Consider the following 21,416-nt stretch of genomic DNA (forward strand, 5'->3'; position numbering starts at 1 on the left):
GACGGGGTATTGAGCACAAGAGTTGGCAGGTCATGTTACAGTTGTATATGACTTTAGTTCGGCCACATTTGGAATACTGCGTGCAGTTCTGGTCGCCACATTACCAGAAGGATGTGGATGCTTTGGAGAGGGTGCAGAGGAGGTTCACTAGGATGTTGCCTGGTATGGAGGGTGCTAGCTATGAAGAAAGGTTGAGTAGATTAGGATTGTTTTCGTTGGAAAGACGGAGGTTGAGGGGGGACCTGATTGAGGTCTACAAAATTATGAGAGGTATGGACAGGGTGGATAGCAACAAGCTTTTCCCACGAGTGGGGGTGTCAGTTACAAGGGGGTCACGATTTCAAGGTGAGAGGGGGAAAGTTTAGGGGAGATGTGCGTAGAACGTTTTTTACGCAGAGGGTGGTGGGTGCCTGGAACGCTTTACCAGCGGAGGTGGTAGAGGCGGGCACGATAGCATCATTTAAAAGGCATCTGGACAGGTATATGAACGGGCGGGAACAGAGGGAAGTAGACCTTGGAAAATAGGAGACAGGTTTAGATAAAGGATCTGGATCGGCGCAGGCTGGGAGGGCCGAAGGGCCTGTTCCTGTGCTGTAATTTTCTTTGTTCTTTGTTCTATCAGCCATTTGGACAACGAAAGACCTGGGAGCAGCCTGTCTGACGACAACAGCTGGGGCTGACCAACCCCTCAGGCAGCTGAACGCGAACAACATCTTCTGGAGCCAGCGCAGGGAGATCCGTGGCATGAGCATTATACGTGATCTTTTGCTGGTCCCTGGATTGCTGCATCTTTTGCAGCACTGTGAGGTGGTCAAGGTCTGGAATATGGATGGCTGGAACAGTCGTCCTCAGGTTGCGGTTCATGAGCAACTGCGCCGGAGACAAACCAGTCGACAGAGGGGTTGCCCTGTATGCCAATAGCGCCAGGTTGAAAACCGAGGCTGAGTCTGCAGCCTTGCACAGCAACCGCTTGACAATATGGACCCCTTTCTCGGCCTTCCCGTTTGATTGCGGGTAATGGGGTCTGGATGTGATGTTACTAAAGTGGTGGGATCGTGCAAAGTCGAACCACTCTTGGCTGTGAAACATGGACCGTTGTCACTCATTACCGTGAGTGGTATCCCATGCCTGGCAAACGTCTCTTTGCAGGCTTTGATGACGGACTTGGAAGTGACGTCTGACAGTTTCACCACTTCCGGGTAGCTGGAGAAGTAGTCGATCAGGAGCACGTAATCACGCCCATTGGCGCGATAGAGGTCGGAGTCATGACCCTGGAGGTGTATGCCACTGGAGCCCAGGACGAGGAGTCATCTCGCTGGGGGAGCACCGCCCCAATGCCGTCCTGGCTTGCATCTGTGGGTATCCTTGGTTGGGTCAAAGAATGCCAGTACTGGGGCTGTGGTGAGCTTCGCCTTCAGCTCAAGCCACTCCACTTGATGTGCGGGAAGCCACTGGAACACTGTCGACGTTTTTACGAGATGCCGGAGGGCTGTGGTGTGGGATGCCATGTTGGGAATGAATTACCCAAGAAAATTCACCATCCCAAGGAAACGGAGGACCGCCTTTTTGTCCTCTGGGGTCTTTATGGCCTCGATTGCCAGCACCTTGTCAGCGTCACGTTGCACACCCTGCTGTGAAATGTGGCCACCCAGAAACTTCATAGCAGACCTACCAAATGAGCATTTGGTACTGTTGAGCTGGAGGCCGTTTTCATGTATCCTCTGGAAAACTTGTTTGAGGCGAGCGTTGTGATCCTCGGGCGTCGTGGACCAGATGATCACGTTGTTCACATAGAGCCGCACCCCCTCGATGCCCTCCATCATTTGCTCCATTATGCGATGAAATACTTCGGAAGCTGATATGATACCAAAAGAATGCTATTGTAGCAATACCTGCCGAACGGAGTGTTAAACGTGCGCACCTTACGACTGGACTCGTCCAGCTGTATCTGCCAGAACCCACGGGTGGGGTCCAGCTTGGTGAAGAATTTGGTATGAGCCATCTCACAGGTTAACTCTTCACGCTTTGGGATCGAGTAGTGTTCATGCATGATGTTGCGATTCAGATCTTTGGGATCAATGAAAATGCGGAGTTCACCAGAGGGCCTCTTGATGCAGACCATGGAGCTGACCTTTGAGATGATACCCTGGTCTTGGAGCTCTCGTAGCTGCGTTTTCAGACGATCCTTGAGAGCACCCGGCGTGGTGCATAAGAACATAAGAACTTGGAGCAGGAGTAGGCCATCTGGCCCCTCGAGCCTGCTCCGCCATTCAATGAGATCATTGCTGATCTTTTGTGGACTCAGCTCCACTTTCCGGCCCGAACATCATAACCCTTAATCCCTTTATTCTTCAAAAAACTACTATCTTTACCTTAAAAACATTTAATGAAGCAGCCTCAACTGCTTCACTGGGCAAGGAATTCCATAGATTCACAACCCTTTGGGTGAAGAAGTTCCTCCTAAACTCAGTCCTAAATCTACTTCCCCTTATTTTGAGGCTATGTCCCCTAGTTCTGCTTTCACCTGCCAGTGGAAACAACCTGCCCGCATCTATCCTATCTATTCCCTTCATAATTTTATATGTTTCTATAAGATCCCCCCGCATCCGTCTAAATTCCAATAACCTAGTGAATCTCCTCTGTACACCCTCCAGTGCCAGTATGTCCTTTCTCAAGTAAGGAGACCAAAACTGAACACAATACTCCAAGTGTAGCCTCACTAACACCTTATACAATTGCAGCATAACCTCCCTAGTCTCAAATTCCATCCCTCTAGCAATGAAGGACAAAATTCCATTTGCCTTCTTAATCACCTGTTGCACCTGTAAACCAACTTTCTGTGACTCATGCACTAGCACACCCAGGTCTCTCTGCACAGCGGCATGCTTTAATATTTTATCATTTAAACAATAATCCCGTTTGCTGTTATTCCTACCAAAATGGATAACCTCACATTTGTCAACATTGTATTCCATCTGCCAGACCCTAGCCCATTCACTTAACCTATCCAAATCCCTCTGCAGACTTCCAGTATCCTCTGCACTTTTCGCTTTACCACTTATCTTAGTGTCATCTGCAAACTTGGACACATTGCCCTTGGTCCCCAACTCCAAATCATCTATGTAAATTGTGAACAATGGTGGGCCCAACACGGATCCCTGAGGGACACCACTAGCTACTGATTGCATTACAAACCAGCTGTCTCGCCCACTGAGCTAAACTGTCCTCTATTCTTATTGAATGGCAGAGGAGGCGCAAAGGGCCGAGTGGTCTACTCCTAATTTGTTTGTTCGTATGTTGGAATGTACAATTTCACTGAAATTCTGGGCCCTGTTTATTGTTTGTTCAGGAATCCATTCTGTTCAATGTCAATCCTGTGCTCGCTGACTGCTCTTGGCACCTAGTCTACCAGTGCCTCAGAATTAAAATTCCCATCCTTGTGTTCAAATTCTCCCATGGCCTCCCCCTCCTCATCTCTAACTTGCTCCGACCCTACAGCCCTTCAGGATATCGGTGCTCCTCCAAGATTGGTCGCTTGTGCATTCCTAACCTTAATCATTCCACCATTGGCAGCTGTGCCTTTACTTGTGCCAAGGTCTTAAACTCTGGAATGCCCTCCATACAACTCTCTCCCCCCTCAAGACACATTTTAAAACCTACCTCTTAGACAAGGTTTTGGTCATGTGTCCAGCTATCTCCTTTGGCTTGGTCTCAATTTATATGTGTGAGATAATGCTCTTCTGAAGCATGCTGGTACATTTGATTATTGCCATCCTTCCATCTGCGAGAGTTGATGGGAATGCAGCCTCAGAATTGGTGAGGTCAGATGAGATCATCTGCACTTCTGATGGCTGAACAAGCCAATTCTAGAAAGGCAAAATCTGTCACAGGTACCACATGTGACGATGTCTCTAGCTAGTGGTACAGGATGATCTCGCCTTTGTTCACAGGGCTGCCGACTGCATTGGAGCTTATGAAACCACATGTCATCATGGTGGTGAATTCCTGCCCATTGCTGGTGTCGTCATTTTCATCGATTGTCAGCTAGAGTTTCCCGCTTGTCACTTGTTGATGTTGAAGTCTTTCATGTCTCTTTTGACCGAATACTTGAATCGAAGATTTGGGCTGTTCTCTTGGCATAGCCTACGTCCCGATCTAGCATATCCTTGGAGATACAGCCTTCTTCCATCGTTGCACATGCCCAAACTAGTGCAGTCTTCTTTGCTTGATAAGCACTAGCATACTTGGCATGTAGGAAAGGGACTACAGTAAGAAATAATGGGGGCTTCTCGGAAAGGCACTGAAATTCTCCTGGATGATTTTAATATACATATAGTTTGGATGAATTGTATCAGCAAAGGTAGCCTTAAGCAGCATAATCTGGGGCCAATCAGAGAATAGGTTATTCTAGGCCTGGTAGTGTGCAGTGAGACAGAAATAATTAACAAACTATAGTAAAGGAGTCTCTCAGCAACAATGATCACAACATGATTGAATTTCACCATCAGTATGAGGAAGAGAAGACTGGAGCTGTGAAAACGGAGCTGGCTGAGGCGAATTGGGTGACTCTGTTCAGGGGTAGGTCAGGAAAAATGGAATGGCAGATCTTTAAGAAGATATTTCATAATGTTCCACAAAGTTTCTTTCCAGTGAGAAAGAAAAGAGTCCAGGAGATTAATGCACCATCTTGTGGTGATCTAAGGAATTAAATACAGTATTAAACTGAAGGGAAAAGTGTACAATTCTGCGAAGATTAGTCGTACGTCAGAAGATTTCACAAAATCTAAAACCAGCAATGCCTGAAACATCAATAAAGAGGGAGAAGTTAAGAGTATGAGAGGAAGTGAGCGAGAAATGTAAAAACCAATAGCAGGCTAATTAGAATCATAGAATGCAGAAGAAGGCCATTCGGCCCATTGAGTCCGCACCAACACTTTGAAAGAGCACTCTCCACTCCCCATCCACCCCTCCATATCCAGGACATGCAGCTGGGGGCCTCCAATCCCCTTGGAGACCTCACGTGTTCTGTTTCAAAAAATTTACTTTATTTGGCATAACTGTGTTTCAGGGTGGGAGATACAGGAGAGATGTCCGAGGTAGGTTCTTTACTCAGAGTGGTTAGGGTGTGGAATAAACTGCCTGCTGTGATAGTGGAGTCGGACACTTTAGGAACTTTCAAGTGGTTATTGGATAGGCACACTGAGCACACCAGAATGACAGGGAGTGGGATAGCTTGATCTTGGTTTCGGACAAAGCTCGGCAGAACATCGAGGGCCGAAAGGCCAGTTCTGTGCTGCACTGTTCAATGTACTAAGAGTTTCTTCAGGTGCTTAAAAAGGAAAAGAGTAACTAAAGTGAGTGTGAATCTACTAGTGAGTAGAATGGGGAATTATTAATGGGGAATAAGGAAATGGCAGACACGTTGAACAGGGAATTTTTGTCTGTCCTCACTGGAGAAAACACAAAAGAAATACTTGTTAATCAAGAGGTGAAAGTAAGGCGGAGAACTTAAAACGATTAGAATCACCACGAAAAGCATACTGAGAAAACTATTAGAACTAAATGCTGACAAGTCCCCAGAAGCTGATAGAGTTCATCCTCGGGTTCTAAAAGAAGTGGTTGCTGTGTTAGTTGATGCATTGCAATAATTTTCCAAATTCTCCCTGATTCTGGAAAGGTTCCATCAGATTGGAAAATAACAATGTAACTTCTTTATTTGAGAAAGGAAGATGATGGAAAGCGGTAACATAAAGGAAAGTAAATTGTAAAGAAGAGATAAAGACTCTCCAAAAGGATTTGGATAGATTAACTAAGTAGGCAAAAACCAAGGCAGGTGGAGTTTAAAGTGAGCAAATGTGAGTAAAAGCAGTACTGTATATTATTTCAATGGGAAAGATTACAAAACGCAGCCGTGCAGAGGGATGTGGGTGTCCTGGTATGTGAATCAGAACAGTTTAGAGGTATAGCAGATGAGTAGGAAGGTAAATGGAATATTGTCATTTATTGCAAAGGCAATGGAATACAAAAGTTAGGAATGCTTTGTCACAGTTTCATACAGTCTTGGTCTCCTTGAGAATGGATACAGTTGCTTTAGATGCAATTCGAGAAGGTTCATAATGCTAATTCCTAGGATAAAGGGTTATTTTGTGAAGAAAGGTTGGGACAGCTTGGGCCTATATTCATTGACGTTCATTGACGATGTCTCTGATCGTGTTTTTGGGATCCTTAAGGGGGAGGGGGAGCAGCCCCAAGTCGTGGTCCACATAGGTACCAACGACATAGGTAGGAAGAGAGATGGGGATTTGAGACAGAAATTCAGGGAGCTAGGGTGGAAGCTGAGAGCTAGAACAAACAGAGTTGTTATCTCTGGGTTGTTACCCGTGCCACGTGCTAGCGAAGTGAGAAATAAGGAGAGAGAGGAGTTGAACACGTGGCTACAGGGATGGTGCAGGAGGGAGGGTTTTGGTTTCCTGGATAATTGGGGCTCATTCTGGGGTAGGTGGGACCTCTACAAACAGGATGGTCTTCACCTGAACCAGAGGGGTACCAATATCCTGGGGGGGAGATTTGCTAGTGCTCTTCGGGGGGGTTTAAACTAATTCAGCAGGGGGATGGGAACCTAAATTGTAGTCCCAGTGTACAGGATGTTGAGAGTAGTGAGGTCAGGGATAGGGTTAAAAGTTCGAAAGAGGGCACCGGCAAGCAGGACGCTGGTTTGAAGTGTGTCTACTTCAACGCCAGGAGCATCCGGAATAAGGTGGGTGAGCTTGCAGCATGGGTTGGTACCTGGGATCTCGATGTTGTGGCGATTTCGGAGACATGGGTAGAGCAGGGACAGGAATGGTTGTTGCAGGTTCCAGGATTTAGATGTTTCTGTAAGAACAGAGAAGATGGTAAAAGAGGGGGGGGTGTGGCATTGTTAATCAAGGAAAGTATTACGGCGGTAGAAAGGACGCTTGAGGACTCGTCTACTGAGGCAGTATGGGCCGAGGTTAGGAACAGTAGAGGAGAGGTCACCCTGTTGGGAGTTGTTTATAGACATCCGAATAGTCCCAGAGATGTCGAGGAAAGGATTGCAAAGATGATTCTTGACAGGAGCGAGAGTAACAGGGTAGTTGTTATGGGGGACTTTAACTTTCCAAATATTGACTGGAAATACTATAGTTCGAGTACTATAGATGGGTCAGTTTTTGTGCAGTGTGTGCAGGAGGGTTTTCTGACACAGTATGTAGACAGACCAACAAGGGGCGAGGCCACATTGGATTTGGTACTGGGTAATGAACCCGGCCAGGTGTTAGATTTAGATGTAGGTGAGCACTTTGGTGATAGTGATCACAACTCGGTTATGTTTACTTTAGCAATGGGCAGGGATAGGTATATACCGCAAGGCAAGAATTATAGCTGGGGGAAAGGCAATTATGATGCTATTCGGCAAGATTTAGGATGTATAGGATGGGGAAGGAAACTGCAGGGGATGGGTACAATCGAAATGTGGAGCTTTTTCAAGGAACAGCTACTGCGTGTCCTTGATAAGTATGTACCTGTCAGGCAGGGAGGAAGTTGTCGAGCAAGGGAGCCGTGGTTTACTAAGGAAGTTGAAGCACTTGTCAAGAGGAAGAAGAAGGCTTATGTTAGGATGAGACATGAAGGCTCAGTTAGGGCACTTGAGAGTTACAAGTTAGCCAGGAAGGACCTAAAGGGAGAGTTAAGAAGAGCGAGGAGAGGACACGAAAAGTCGTTGGCGGATAGGATCAAGGAAAATCCTAAGGCTTTCTATAGGTATATCAGGAACAAAAGAATGACTCGAGTAAGATTAGGGCCAATCAAGGATAGTAGTGGAAAGTTGTGTGTGGAATCAGAGGAGATAGGGGAAGCATTAAATGGATATTTTTCGTCAGTGTTTACACTGGAGAAAGACAATGTTGTCGAGGAGAACACTCAGGTTCAGTCGACCAGGCTAGATGGAATTGAGGTTCAAAAGGAGGAGGTGTTAGCAATTTTAGAAAATGTCAAAATAGATAAGTCCCCTGGGCCAGATGGGATTTATCCTAGGATTCTCTGGGAAGCCAGGGAGGAGATTGCAGAGCCTTTGTCCTTGATATTTATGTCGTCTTTGTCGACAGGAATAGTGCCGGAAGACTGGAGGATAGCAAATGTTGTCCCCTTGTTCAAGAAGGGGAGTAGAGAAAACCCTGGTAATTATAGACCTGTGAGCCTTACTTCGGTTGTGGGTAAAATGTTGGAAAAGGTTATAAGAGATAGGGTTTATAATCATCTTGAAAAGAACAAGTTGATTAGCGATACTCAACACGGTTTTGTGAAGGGTAGGTCATGTCTCACAAACCTTATTGAGTTTTTTGAGAAGGTGACCAAACAGGTGGATCAGGGTAAAGCTGTTGATGTGGTGTATATGGATTTCAGTAAGGCGTTTGATAAGGTTCCCCACGGTAGGCTATTGCAGAAAATAAGGAAGTATGGAATTGAAGGTGATTTAGTAATTGGCTAGCTGAAAGAAGACAGAGGGTGGTGGTTGATGGCAAATGTTCATCCTGGAGTTCAGTTACTAGTGGTGTACCGCAAGGATCTGTTTTGGGGCCACTGCTGTTTGTCATTTTTATAAATGACCTGGAAGAGGGTGTAGAAGGATGGGTTAGTAAATTTGCAGATGACACGAAGGTCGGTGGAGTTGTGGATAGTGCTGAAGGATGTTATAGGATACAGAGGGACATAGATAAGCTGCAGAGCTGGGCTGAGAGGTGGCAGATGGAGTTTAATGCGGAAAAGTGTGAGGTGGTTCACTTTGGAAGGAGTAACAGGAATGCAGAGTACTGGGCTAATGGCAAGATTCTTGGTAGTGTAGATGAACAGAGAGAGCTCGGCATCCAGGTAAATAAATCCTTGAAAGTTGCCACCCAGGTTAATAGGGCTGTTAAGAAGGCATATGGTGTGCTAGCCTTTATAAGCAGGGGGATTGAGTTTCGGAACCACAGGGTCATGCTGCAGCTGTACATAACTCTGGTGCGGCCACACCTGGAGTACTGCGTGCAGTTCTGGTCACCACATTATAGGAAGGATGTGGAAGCTTTGGAAAGGGTTCAGAGGAGATTTACTAGGATGTTGCCTGGTATGGAGGGAAGGTCTTACGAGGAAAGGCTCAGGGAATTGAGGTTGTTTTCGTTAGAGAGGAGAAGGCTGAGAGGTGACTTAATAGAGACATATAAGATAGTCAGAGGGTTAGATAGGGTGGACAGTGAGAGTCTTTTTCCTCGGATGGTGATGACCAACACGAGGGGACATAGCTTTAAATTGAGGGGTGAGAGATATAGGACAGATGTCAGAGGCAGTTTCTTTACTCAGAGAGTAGTAGGGGTGTGGAACGCCCTGCCTGCAACAGTAGTAGACTCGCCAACTTTAAGGGCATTTAAGTGGTCACTGGATAGACATATGGATGAAAATGGAATAGTGTAGGTCAGATAGGCTTCAGATGGTTTCACAGGTCGGCGCAACATCGAGGGCCGAAGGGCCCGTACTGCGCTGTAGTGTTCTATGTTCTATGTTCTAAAAGAATAAGGTGATCTAATGAAACATGTTAAGATCCTGAAGGGATTGGACAGGGTGAATGGTGAGAGGATCCACGCTGGGATCCCTGATGGGAGCGACTAGAACAAGGGGACACAGTTTAAAAATAAGGGGGCACCCATTTACAAAAGACATTAGGAGAATTTTTTTCTCTAAACGGATCATCAGAGTTTCCCACAGAAAGCAGTGGAGGCTGGATCTGAATGTCTTTAAGGCTGAGTTTGATGGTTACTTAATTGACAAGGGAGTCAGAGATATATATAGGGTTGGACAGGAAAGCAAAGGGCTGCCGCAATCAGATCAGCCATGATCTTATAAATGGCAGAGCAGGCTTGAGGGGCTAAATGACCGCCTCCTCCTCCTAAGTCATACACCCGTTTATATGTTTGTCTGGCAAAGGACTGCTTCATTGGGGGCTTTCTCTTTCCATGTGATGCCGAGAGTGCAACTTAGACCCTGGAGATGTTAGTCATCCAAGCTTTGCTGACATATAGCAATGTGCTGAGCACGCAGGCCTTGTAGATAAGCATCTTGGTCCAGTGAATCAGTTTGTTATTTTTCATTAATAAAAACAAAATGCTGGAAAACCTCAGCAGGACTGGTAGCATCTTCTGGACTGAAATGCTAACTTTGTTTTTCTCTCAACAGATGCTGCCAAACCTGCTGAATTTATCCAGAATTTTCTGTTGTGTCAGATTTCCAGCATCTGCAGTATTTTTCTTTTTTTCGCTTGTTTTTCTTTTGCTAATTGGAAATAGTTGGTGCTGCCTTCCCATTACTGAGCTCCTCGCTAACAGACAGGTTCTCTGTCACCAGAGACGCCAGATAGCAGGTTTCGCTACTGCTCCCTGTGGTGTGGTTGTTGAGGAAAACACACAGTCTGTTAACTGCAGTTTTCTTGTCTCTGAAGAAGACCATGGGACAGACAATTCGTGAGCCATTGGACATGGTCTTCTATCTGGGCATTGAGATTACATCTTGCCGATGGATGAACAAGTGCAGCATCATCAACATATCCAAGGTTCCGTGATCAGGACATGCTGCACTCTAGGCTTTTAGTCTTGATAGGTTGAGGGGTTTTGCATCTGATTGTGTTTGGTGTTACAGTCCTTCCATGGCAGCAGGGGAAATATAGGACGGAAAAGGCTAAAAGCAGCGTACGGGCTAAGGCAGAGCTACACTCCATTCTTCATGTCAGAAGTAGATTCAGTGAACTGAATAGTGCTGTGGATGTTATCATAGAGGATGTTATCATATGAGAAGGCTAGGTTTGGGAGGGCTATTGATTTTATGTCATATCCAGTAGAAACCTGTCCTGCTCAATGTGTCAAATACACTCTGAGATCCACACAAGCAAGGTAGAGAGGTGTTTGCTGCTCTCTGCACTTCTTTTGAAGCTGATGGAGGGAGCAGATCAAGATCTTTGTTAATGGTGCTATGTAAATGCAAGTTGTTATAAAATCAGAAAATGTTAGAACTCAGGTTTGGCAGCATCTGTGGAGAGAGAAACAGTTAAAAAGTGTTAAGGGGTGCCCTTTCTCAACGAAGGCTGACATAGATGACACAATTCTCTGCTCCTCCAGTGTGCCAGCCCAACCTTAGGCAGATTGGGGAACAGAGTTTTTGAGGACCAGTATTTACAGTCATGGTTCACAATGCAGCAGTGATTTCAGTGCCCTTTTAAGCTTTGTTGCTCGTTGTGCTTTACTTAATTTGCTCTGTTTAATCACCTTACTCTAGAGTCGGCAGGTATCTTTATGATACCACCACGAGGTTCAAGTTCAAGTGCTGATCAATAACTCAATACACCAGTCAGTAAGGTTCAAATCAAAACACTTATATACACAGTCAATCGCTACTCATGCATAAAATACTACTCACTAGACTATCTCTAACACTAAAAGGCCAATATTTAGCTTTGGAAACTGGCCCACCAGGTCAGGGGAACAAATGGCCTTTCATTCGATTCTGAGTCTGCAGGCTTCAAGCTTGTATGGACTGGTAGCTAGGAGCGCCTATCTCGTAGCGTGCGTTGACTGGACACTTACTTGGTTGGTGCAGCTGCTAGGCAGGTCACAGTCAAGGGTTGTTTCGAGCTGCTGAGAGACCCTGCCAAGAAGGACAAATTGAACTTGGGGACTCTATTTTATAGTCCCCAGGGGCTTCGCGCCCTTTTGGGCGGACCCGTACCTGGTTCCAAGTGATTGGACTAAGTTCTGATCACTTGGATCGATTTCTCCAATACTGGAGCTGTTCCCAATCGCTGGGCGGTTCCTAAGTGTCCGTTGGCCTTCCTTTGTCTTGGCTCCTGCTGGCGCCGAGGAGCCTGGTTTGGTCTTGATTACTTTAATGTATCCAATTGTTCCCGGGGATCACTCATTACTGTGCAGATGGTTTTTGGTTTCGGTTCCGTCTGGGTTCTGCAAGTTCTAATATACAGGAAACTTTGCACTTGCTTGTTTCCCTGCGCTTGACTGAATTTCCCTGCATTCTTAGCGGGCATCCATTTTGGAGTCGGGAAGTGGCCAACCCAGGTGGCTACAGCTTCAAAGACTTGGACAACCTACAGTGCAAGAGAAGTAACACGAGTGGATCTTCGTAAAGTCCTCTAAATTCAGTGGCAAGCAAGGGGGGGCAACCAGCAGTGTCCTCTCCCAAACCAATGTGCCCAGCATTGAGGCACTAATCAGTCAAAACCAGCTCCACTGGGCTGGACCTTTTCCTCATATGACTGACACCAGACTCCTGAAGCAACTGCTCTACTCAGAACTCGATCGTAATAGGTAGACTTCTAGGAGGTCAGCGGAAACACTTTTAGGATGTCCTCAAAGCATCCCTGATGAGATCAACCATCTTTGCTGACCCAAGGGGGATTCTGGCTTGTAATTGACCAAAATGAAGAAGATTTACTTTGGAACGAACACATCGAGAGACTTTGCCAGGAACATGCAAAAACAAAGTCTTGGTGTGGAAGAGAAATCACAAACATTCCAACGATCCTCTAAGCACCCCTTGCCCAGCCTGTGGCAGAGTCCACAGATCATGTATTGGATTTGGAAGCAATCTCAAAACCTATGAAAGTGGAGGGACTGACTAAGAGGAAGTGAAAGAAACAAAAGAGAACATGAGAAGTGGAGTTATCGTCTGCCATTCAATTTTTAAAAAAGAGTTAGATGTTATGATCTGAAGTTCTTGTGTCCGGGTGGCAGTCAAGTGCTAAATGGAAAAATTGTTCCTCGAGTTTAGGTTGCCATTCATTGGAACTTTGCTGGAGATGGGGACAGAGTGAGAAATGGGTGGAGAATTAAAATCACAGGTGCCTGTTTGCTGACTGAATGAAGATGTTCTGCATAATGTTCAACCAATTGGCATTTGTTCTCTCAAATACACAGGGAACCACATCTTGAGCTGCGAATACTAAATTGAAAGAACAGGTAAATTTGCTGTATCACTTGCAGTTGTCCTGCCTGAGGCTAGGTTCTTCCAGGTGTGAATACAATTGAATCTTCTGTGTCAGTGGTCCCCAAGATTTGAATAATTATTTCTGGACATTGAGATCAAATTCCATCGATGGGCAAATGCTCCACTGTCTCATGGGTGCCCTGGTAGATTTGAAGGCTAAGGCAATAAATCCTGACAAACAATTTGGAGGGAAGCCCAAAGGAGGACAGATGAGTAAAGATGTAATCTCTGGCAACTCCTGCAACCATGCCAATGCCAAACCTCATGCTTTGTATTCCTTTGGGCTCAACCAAGGAGGATGAAAGGGGGACCTTGACCGTTGGTCAGCTTAGGGTCTCCATTTCACCCTTGGGAGGACATTACAGATTCGTTGTACAGCATTAACACACATGGGAGACTTCAGGTCCTGAGTGATAAGGCCAGTTTGATTGGTGTAGAGAATGGGTGCTACTGGCTGTGTCTGATGGTGGGAGGACCATTATGTCTCACTGGTGATTCTCTGCCCGCCACATCCATCTGTGTCATTGGTGCTCGGAGCTTTGCGACTCTGCTCAACAAGTGAACAGAATCCATTACACCAGGCCAAAAGCAAAAAGAGAGAAGTTTCCAAATCTTTGATTGGCGAGTGGCAATGTTAGGATCATGTGCATAAACAAAACAGGCATCTGGCAGGGAAGAGTTCAGAGGAAATATGTGAGCAAGATATAGGCTTCAATGTGAGGAACTCCCTTCTCTCAACGTTACGAGTTCAGTGGTTAAGAATGTATTCTCTGCTTCCACTTATCAATTCAAACAGAGCCAGTTAACCTCACCACTATCTGCTCTCCAAAAGTTATGCTCCACCATAGACATGAAAGATTAGGGACTGGATTCTCTGCCCCGCCGCGCCACATTTCTGCTTCACCCCCACCAGCGGGATGCTCCGTTACACCGGCTAGTCAATGGGATTTCCCATTGTGGGGTAGCCCCAAGCCGTCAGGAAATCCCCGGGCTGCCGGTAAAACGGAGCATCCCACCGGTGGAGAATCTAGCCCCAGTTCTGTGAGCAGCTTGACACTTCTACCAGCATAATTCCAAAGTCAGGACATCTTTACATACTGGGGAATTTCAAAGCAAGAATCGGCATGGACCAAAGAACAAAGAAAAGTACAGCACAGGAACAGCCCTTCGGCCCTCCAAGCCCATGCCGACCATGCTGCCTGTCTAAACTAAAATCTTCGACACTTCCAGGGCCCGTATCCCTCTATTCACATACTATTCATGTATGTGTCAAGATGCCCCTTAAATGTCACTATCGTCCCTGCTTCCACCACCTCCTCCGGCAGCGAGTTCCAGGCATCCATTACCGTCTGTGTAAAAAAACTTGCCTTGTACATCTATTCTAAACCTTGCCCCTCGCACCTTAAACCTATGCCCGCGAGTAATTGACCCCTCTATCCTGGGAAAAAGCCTCTGACTATCCACTCTGTCTATACCCCTCATAATTTTGTAGACCTCCATGAGGTTGCCCCTCAACCTCCGTCGTTCCAGTGAGAACAAACCGAGTTTATTCAACCGCTCCTCATAGCTAATGCCCTCCAAACCAGGCAACATCCTGGTAAATCTCTTCTGCACCCTCTCTAAAGCCTCCACATCCTTCTGGTAGTGTGGCGACCAGAATTGAACACTATACTCCAAGTGTGGCCTAACTAAGGTTCTATAAAGTCGTACTATAAAGTAATAAAGTCGCCAGACCTTCTTCTGAGTCTAACTCTTCCAACTCCAGCTCAGAAAGCACTTTGTTTCGGATTTTACTGCCATATGGTAAAGAAAGAGCCAATGCCATACCTTGTTTTCTCCTTCCTAAAGCAGTCACCTTAGTCCACATAACTATTGCACTTCTCCATTGGTCGTATGATTCCCTTTCAGAAAATAGGGGAGGTCACTGAAGATGCTCTAAACACATCAGAAAGCCAGCTTTTCCACAGTGGAGGAGCGTAACAAATATATTGACTGACTTTCCATGGACAAAGCTCCAGGGGCTGATGGTATACCACCTGGACTCATCAAAGACAGGAAAGCAGCACTCCTTCAGTGTCTGCACAAACCTCTGTCTCTGCTGGAGGGGAGGAGGCAGTGGGAGGGCCCCAGGATTAGCGTTCTATGAAGATTGTAGCCCTGTACAAGAACCAGAGTGACTGCAGAGATTGCAACAACTATCGAGGCATTTCCTTGTGGGATAAGCTTTTGCCCTTGTAATTCTTATCAAGTCATCCTCCGAAAGTTGCTCTATACTGATGATGCTGCACTAACATTCCATACTGAGCAATACCTTCAGCAGCAAATGGACTAAGTCTCATACGCCTGTAAAGAGTTTGGTTTTGCCATTTGCATCAGAAAGACAAATGTCATGGTTCAGGAGTTGGTCATTTCATCACCTATCAGCGCTGATATGTGATGCTGGAGCTTCACAATCACCAGCAATCTGTCACCATGCTGAAATCATCCCAGGCATTGCAAAAGCTGCAGCAGACCCCCCCCTCCACCCGCCCCCGGCTATTCTCCCTGGCCCGCGATGGGCCGAGTAGCCGCCCGTTTTCGGCCAGTCCCACCGCCGTATATTACACCAGGTATTTGCCGGCAGGACCTGGCTGCGAGGGCCGCCTCCGGGGTCCTCGGGGAGGCGCGGGGGGATCTGGCCCTGGGAGGTGCCCCCACGGTGGCCTGGCCCGTGATCGGGGCCCACCAATCCGCGGGCGGGCCTGTGCCATGGGGGCACTCTATTCTTCCGCGTCGTCCGCTGTGTTCGTCCGCGATGGCCGACGCGTAGATGAACCCCCCCCTGCGCATGCGCTGGGATGACGCCAGCACACGATGGCACTCCCGTGCATGCGCCAACTTGCGGCAGCCGGCGGAGGCCCTTTGCCGCTGGTTGGAGTGGCGCCAAGCCCCTTCCCCGCCAGTCGGCGTGGCGCAAAAACTTCGGCGCCGGCCTCCGCAATTTGGCATAGCCCGATGCCGGAGTGGTTCATGCCACTCCTCGGCGCCGGAGTTGCCCGCCCCACCGATTCCTGCAGAATCCCGCCCATGGAGTCTGGATGTGTGCACTTTTATCTTCATCAATAGGGATACCACAAGCGAGCACACCACCAAGGAATAAGAATTTTTCTAAAGCATTGAGAGCGACGCCTTCAATGATTGTGCCCGGTGCGATGTGGTGTCCTGTGCTACATAGCTTGTGCCCGGTGCTGGCTGAAGCATAATCTTTGATCTGGGAGGCATTGACTTGGGGAACTACCTTTTTGGCAGGATTTGAAAATAAGTCGGATGATTCGCATGAATTATTCCTGGTGTTGGCTGTGCTCTGTTACTAAACAGTATTGGCAGCACTGGCTCCTTTTTGATCTACTTAAGACAAAGGGAGCTTTCAATTTCCTGTTGACGATTGCAAAAGGGTTTAGTTATGGGTGCAGTTAGGTGAAAACAGGAAATAGTGTAGCAACAGTCAGTAAGACAAAATAGGACTCGGGATGATTTGAACCAAGAAAGAGAAAGTGATGGAAAATGGGTGGCAAGCCCCTTTTAGAGATACCCTTTGTCAGTTTTTATTTGAAAATACTGCAAAAATGTAGCCACTCTTTAACTTGTTTGTGAACTGGTCTGTTGTTGGACTGCCTTTAATAGCCTGTTGTGCCTGCTATCTGCTGTAATGATTTGATCTGTGAATAAACCTGTAATGAAAGTATGTGAAGGAACTGATTCAACTGGTCGCTTGAAATGATGAGTAAGTATTAGAAATGAAAGAAGAAACAGATGTGTTTGAGTGGGACATGCTGTGCCAAATTAGTTTGTATCAGGACTACGTCCAATCACAAGGGAATAAGGACTGTGGGAGCTGGCTTTTTCATTGGACACAACTAGAAACTGGAAACTAAAAGCAAACTGCTGGAGATATTGGAAATCTGAAATAAAAAATAAAAAAGCAAAACTCAGCGGATCTGTTAACGTTTCAGCCCAATATGACTCTTCTTCCGAACAGCCCAGAACAGTTCTAAAAAAGAAGCTGGGAAAACACAGGGCGAAATTCTCCCAAAACGGGAGAAATCGTCAAACTGCCGTAAAACCCGGGCGGGTTTTACGGCATCGCGCCCCTTCCCGACGGGGGACCGATTCTGGTCCCCCGTCGGGGCTAGCAGCCCGACGTCGGAGGCCCCGACAAGTCGGGCTTAACGAAAATCGTTAAGCCCGCTTGTCGGACTTAGCGCCGGCTGACGCGTCATATGACGTCAGCCGCGCATGCGCAGGTGGAAAGATGCGCGGGTGACGTCATCGCGTTTTTGCGCGAAACCCGCGCATGCGCGGTCCGGGTTGCCCCTCAGCCGCCCCGCGTATTGATACTGCGGGGCGGCGGAAGGACAAATAGTGCGCGGGCATCGGGCCCGCTGCCCGCGATCGGTGGGCACCGATCGCGGGCCCATGGCACCCTTGGCACGGCCGTGGTACTGCCGTGCCAATTGGTGCCATGGTTATTTTTTTCCAGGTGGTCACGACGTTTTTACGAATGGCAGGACCAGGTGTGTTTGCCGTTCGTAAAAAGGTCGTAAAGGGCTGGGACTTCGGCCCTTCTAACAGCTGTGAATCGCTGCCGGCCGTAAAAAAACGGCGGCAGCGATTCGTGTCGGGATTTCGGCGGGGGGGGGGGGTGGAGAATAGCGGGAGGGCGTCAAAAAAGTCGGGAAGGCCCTCCCGCTATTCTCCCACCCGTCGTGGGGGGGGGAGAATTTCGCCCACAATGTTTACGAATTAAATGCTCGGGTGGCACGGTGGCGCAGTGGTTAGCACTGATGCCTCATGCAGCGAGGACCTAGATTCAATCCCGACCCCTGGATCACTGTCAATGTGGAGTTTGCACATTCTTGCCAGTGTTTGTGTGGGTCTCACCCCCGCAACCAAAGATGTGCAGGGTAGGTGGAATGTCCATGTTAAATTGCCCCTTAATTGGAAAAAATGAATTGGGTACTCTAAAATTTATTTTGAAAAAGACTATTAAAAACAACCTGAACCCACTGCGTTCAATTAATAGTCGTGCTGTCTCCTCATTTAACCATTGTGATTGCTGGGGCCATTTTATCCTCAAACTGTAGTGCTTACCCCCAGCTCTCCCTAACTGCCCAGCAACACAAAAGTCTAATACTGCAAATGGAGAGAAATAAAGTTGATTTTTCAGATCGATGATCTTTCATCCTCGTGGCTTCTGTGAGTATTTCCAGAATTTTGTGTTTTCATCTCCCTTAATAAGTTGGTGCAGAACTGGTGCAACAACAGGTTGAGCAAATGGCGTCATTACATACTGACGCAGCCCTCACCAACGACCCTCCTCAGTTAACTGTACTAGCATGGTAGACGTTGGCATGAGCTCCTCCAATTAACTAGACCTTTGGTATTTTTAACATGTATGGCTACAAATGCTCCAAATTAATTTTCTCAGGTCTCATATTTTATGCAACCTTGGGTTACTTCTGTTATATAGGATATGCGACACAGAGACAGACTATTTGACCCAGTGATTTATGCCAATGTTCATGCTTTACTTGAGCCTCCTTCACCTTTCTTCATCTAAATTTCTCATTATAACCTCTATTCCTTACCCACTCCTTAAATGTATCTACCGTTCACTTCAACCACTCCCTGATTAGCGTGTTCCACATTCTCACCACTGTCTGGGTGGAGAATAGCTCAAATCCCAAGAATTTACAGTGTAGAAGGAGGCCATATCCAGCCTGTAAGTCCTTTCTTGAAGTATAGCCACGTTACTGTGGTATTTCATGTTTGTACATCTTTTTGTACACCCTCTCCCGTGCCTGTGTCCTTTTAGAAATGACTTGGATATTGGAATACGGAGTAAGATTCATAATCTCAAACGTTTAGGTGTGGCGAATGGTGAGAATGGTACCAGGTGACGGTAACAGGACATAGGCTAGCAGAAGGGAAAGACAAGTGGCAGATGGAATTTAATGCCGAGAAGTAATGTACTTCAGCAGAAGGGATAGGCAGACGCAGTATAGATGAAATGGCATGATTCTAAAAGGTGTACAAGTTCAGAACGATCTCCGGTTCCTACGCTGGCTGCTCCTTTCTTTAAGGTACTGATCATCCTGGAAGATTGATTGCCATAAAAGGCAGTCCCTCGCCAACTTGCAATTACTCCAGAACATGGACACTTAACCGCCTGAGCCACCCTTCTCTTAGCCCAGGCTGACATTCCTGACAGGTTGCCAAGAGTGCTCACTGATACAAACTATAGATATTTTGTATTCTTGATATTTCTTGAAATAGTTTAACTTCAGGATGATTGCCAACACTCTGCAGTTACCCATGAACAGACAAGGAAGTCTAATCCATTCTTGGCCTCAATTATTACAGAACGGATTCACCAGGCCCAGGCTGCAGCGGCTAAAGCCAAGAAGGCGTTACAACAGAAACCGAAGCTGACAACCAAGATTGTGAGTATTATTTACTCAGGAGCTGAGAAGTGTTGTATCAGTCCAATTCAGATGCTTCAACCAGCTCCTTAATTAAAGTTTACCCAGGTGTCTTTATTGATGAGTAGAACAAGTACAGGATGCGGATATAATGCAGCACATTTTATTAAATATAGTTAACCCGTAAATTACCCACTATACATTAAAGAAGCATGCAGGAGTCGACTATACTACCCGCAAGGGTGGTCTGGTAAGTTGTAGATCCGATCCCTGAGTCCCTCTGGTTCCTCTTTGCAAAGGTGCTTCTCACTAGCTGTTTGTTGCTTGATTGCTTCCTTCTGGTCTGGTCAGGGTCACCTCAAACACCAATTCTTTGCTTTGAGTCTTTGCTTGTCTTCTGCTATTCTGCTTGTCTTCAGCTCCTTCTCCTCTTTTGCTTGCTCTTTTGCTTCTTCTGCTTGCTCTGTTCCTTCTGCCACTGGTGTCTCTGAGATGCCTATTTTTATCCCCCCATCCCCCCCACTCACTTTTCCAGAAACTTCTCTGTCTTCCAGCCAATAAGGTCTCGGGAGGGGGGTCCCAGCAGCCAATGGCCTGGTTGATGACTGTTTGACAGGCCACCTGAGCCCGCTCCAGGTGTCCCACCTCTGGTGGTGTGGGCTGCACATGACCTGTTCCCATACAAGACAACAGTAGTGTCTCGGTGACGGAAACTCTGGCTTGATCTGGGCTATGAACAACAGACTTTCTGAGGTTTGACTGCAGTATGATTTTAAAATGACCAGAAGGTTCCTGACAACCCCTCCCCTGGTATCTCCCTCGCCCCGATTTGAGGTCAAGGGTTAGGACCACCACTGGTGGTTGGTCGTGTGATTTGTTCCTACTCAAGATTTCCTATGTTGAGGTGCCTTTCCCTGTACTGAGAGTGATAGCTGACCTCTGTTGGGCATTAGGTCACACCACAATCCAATTATACACGTAACAGCCAAATATAGTCTTGAAGCCTCATAGAATGTTGGGCTTTATCTCAAGAAAATTAATGACAAGGCAGGCAGGGTTGGTTTGAGAGAGCAACTAATTTCTAGGTACTGCACCTCAGGAAGAATATCTTTGGAGGGAATGTGGCAAAGATTAGACAGGCTGATGCTCTAACCTCGATGGTTACATTTTCAGGACTCGAGTTGCTTAGTTTTTATTCCCTTAAATTTAACAGATTGAGGATGACTCAATTGAGGTGTTAAAGTGTGAAAATGATTCAACAGGGTGGATAGAGAGAAAATAACTTGCCGTCTGGAGTAATCCAGAACAATCATTTTAAAATAAGAAAGCAACCTTTCCGGAGTGAAATCGGGAAGCCCTTTCCACAAAAAAGTTTGTGAAAATCTGGAACTTGGTTTCCAAACAGATGAAGATGCAGAACTGTTGGAGCTTTCGAGACCAAGATCTGTAGATCTTTTGGGGTTTTTAAAAGTATTTTTATTGAGGTTTTACATTTTAGAGAAAATTGCAACAAAGTCATACAATAATCCATTGCCACAAGCAATACAACAGAAATGGCTCAGCGTACATAAGTACAGAGAAATACAGGAGAACAACATCGCAACTGACTCAATACAATCATTAGACATCACTCGATACCTATACAGCTCCACCAGAGACTGAGGGAGAAACAGGATGAGGCCATGTAAAACATGGTAAAATGATGCACACCCTCCCAGGCTGCATCAGCCCACAATTACTGAAAGAAATCAGGATAAACTTTCTGCACCTTGTTCGGGTGCACACCGATATACATCTCCCTCAACTCTAGCAGCACCAAAGGCACCAACGACCCACAACCTAGTCTCCTCGGATACAAGACTTACCTGCACCCATGTAAGAACCAAGGACGGATTAATCAGACCTGCCCTTACA

General features: G+C 46.6%; 1 protein-coding gene across 4 annotated transcripts in view; it reads left to right on the plus strand.

Moving 5' to 3' along the window:
• nfrkb (nuclear factor related to kappaB binding protein) overlaps positions 1–21,416 on the plus strand; it is a 146,311-nt gene that overhangs the window by 112,710 nt on the left and 12,185 nt on the right. For all 4 annotated transcript variants that reach the window (XM_038779406.1, XM_038779407.1, XM_038779404.1 and 1 more), the window contains exon 19: positions 19,444–19,523. In XM_038779406.1, coding sequence (XP_038635334.1) covers positions 19,444–19,523 — 80 coding nt within the window. The remainder of the gene's footprint in view (positions 1–19,443; positions 19,524–21,416) is intronic.

The sequence above is a fragment of the Scyliorhinus canicula genome, chromosome 19 (genome assembly GCF_902713615.1).
Source record: "Scyliorhinus canicula chromosome 19, sScyCan1.1, whole genome shotgun sequence".
NCBI lineage: Eukaryota > Metazoa > Chordata > Chondrichthyes > Carcharhiniformes > Scyliorhinidae > Scyliorhinus > Scyliorhinus canicula.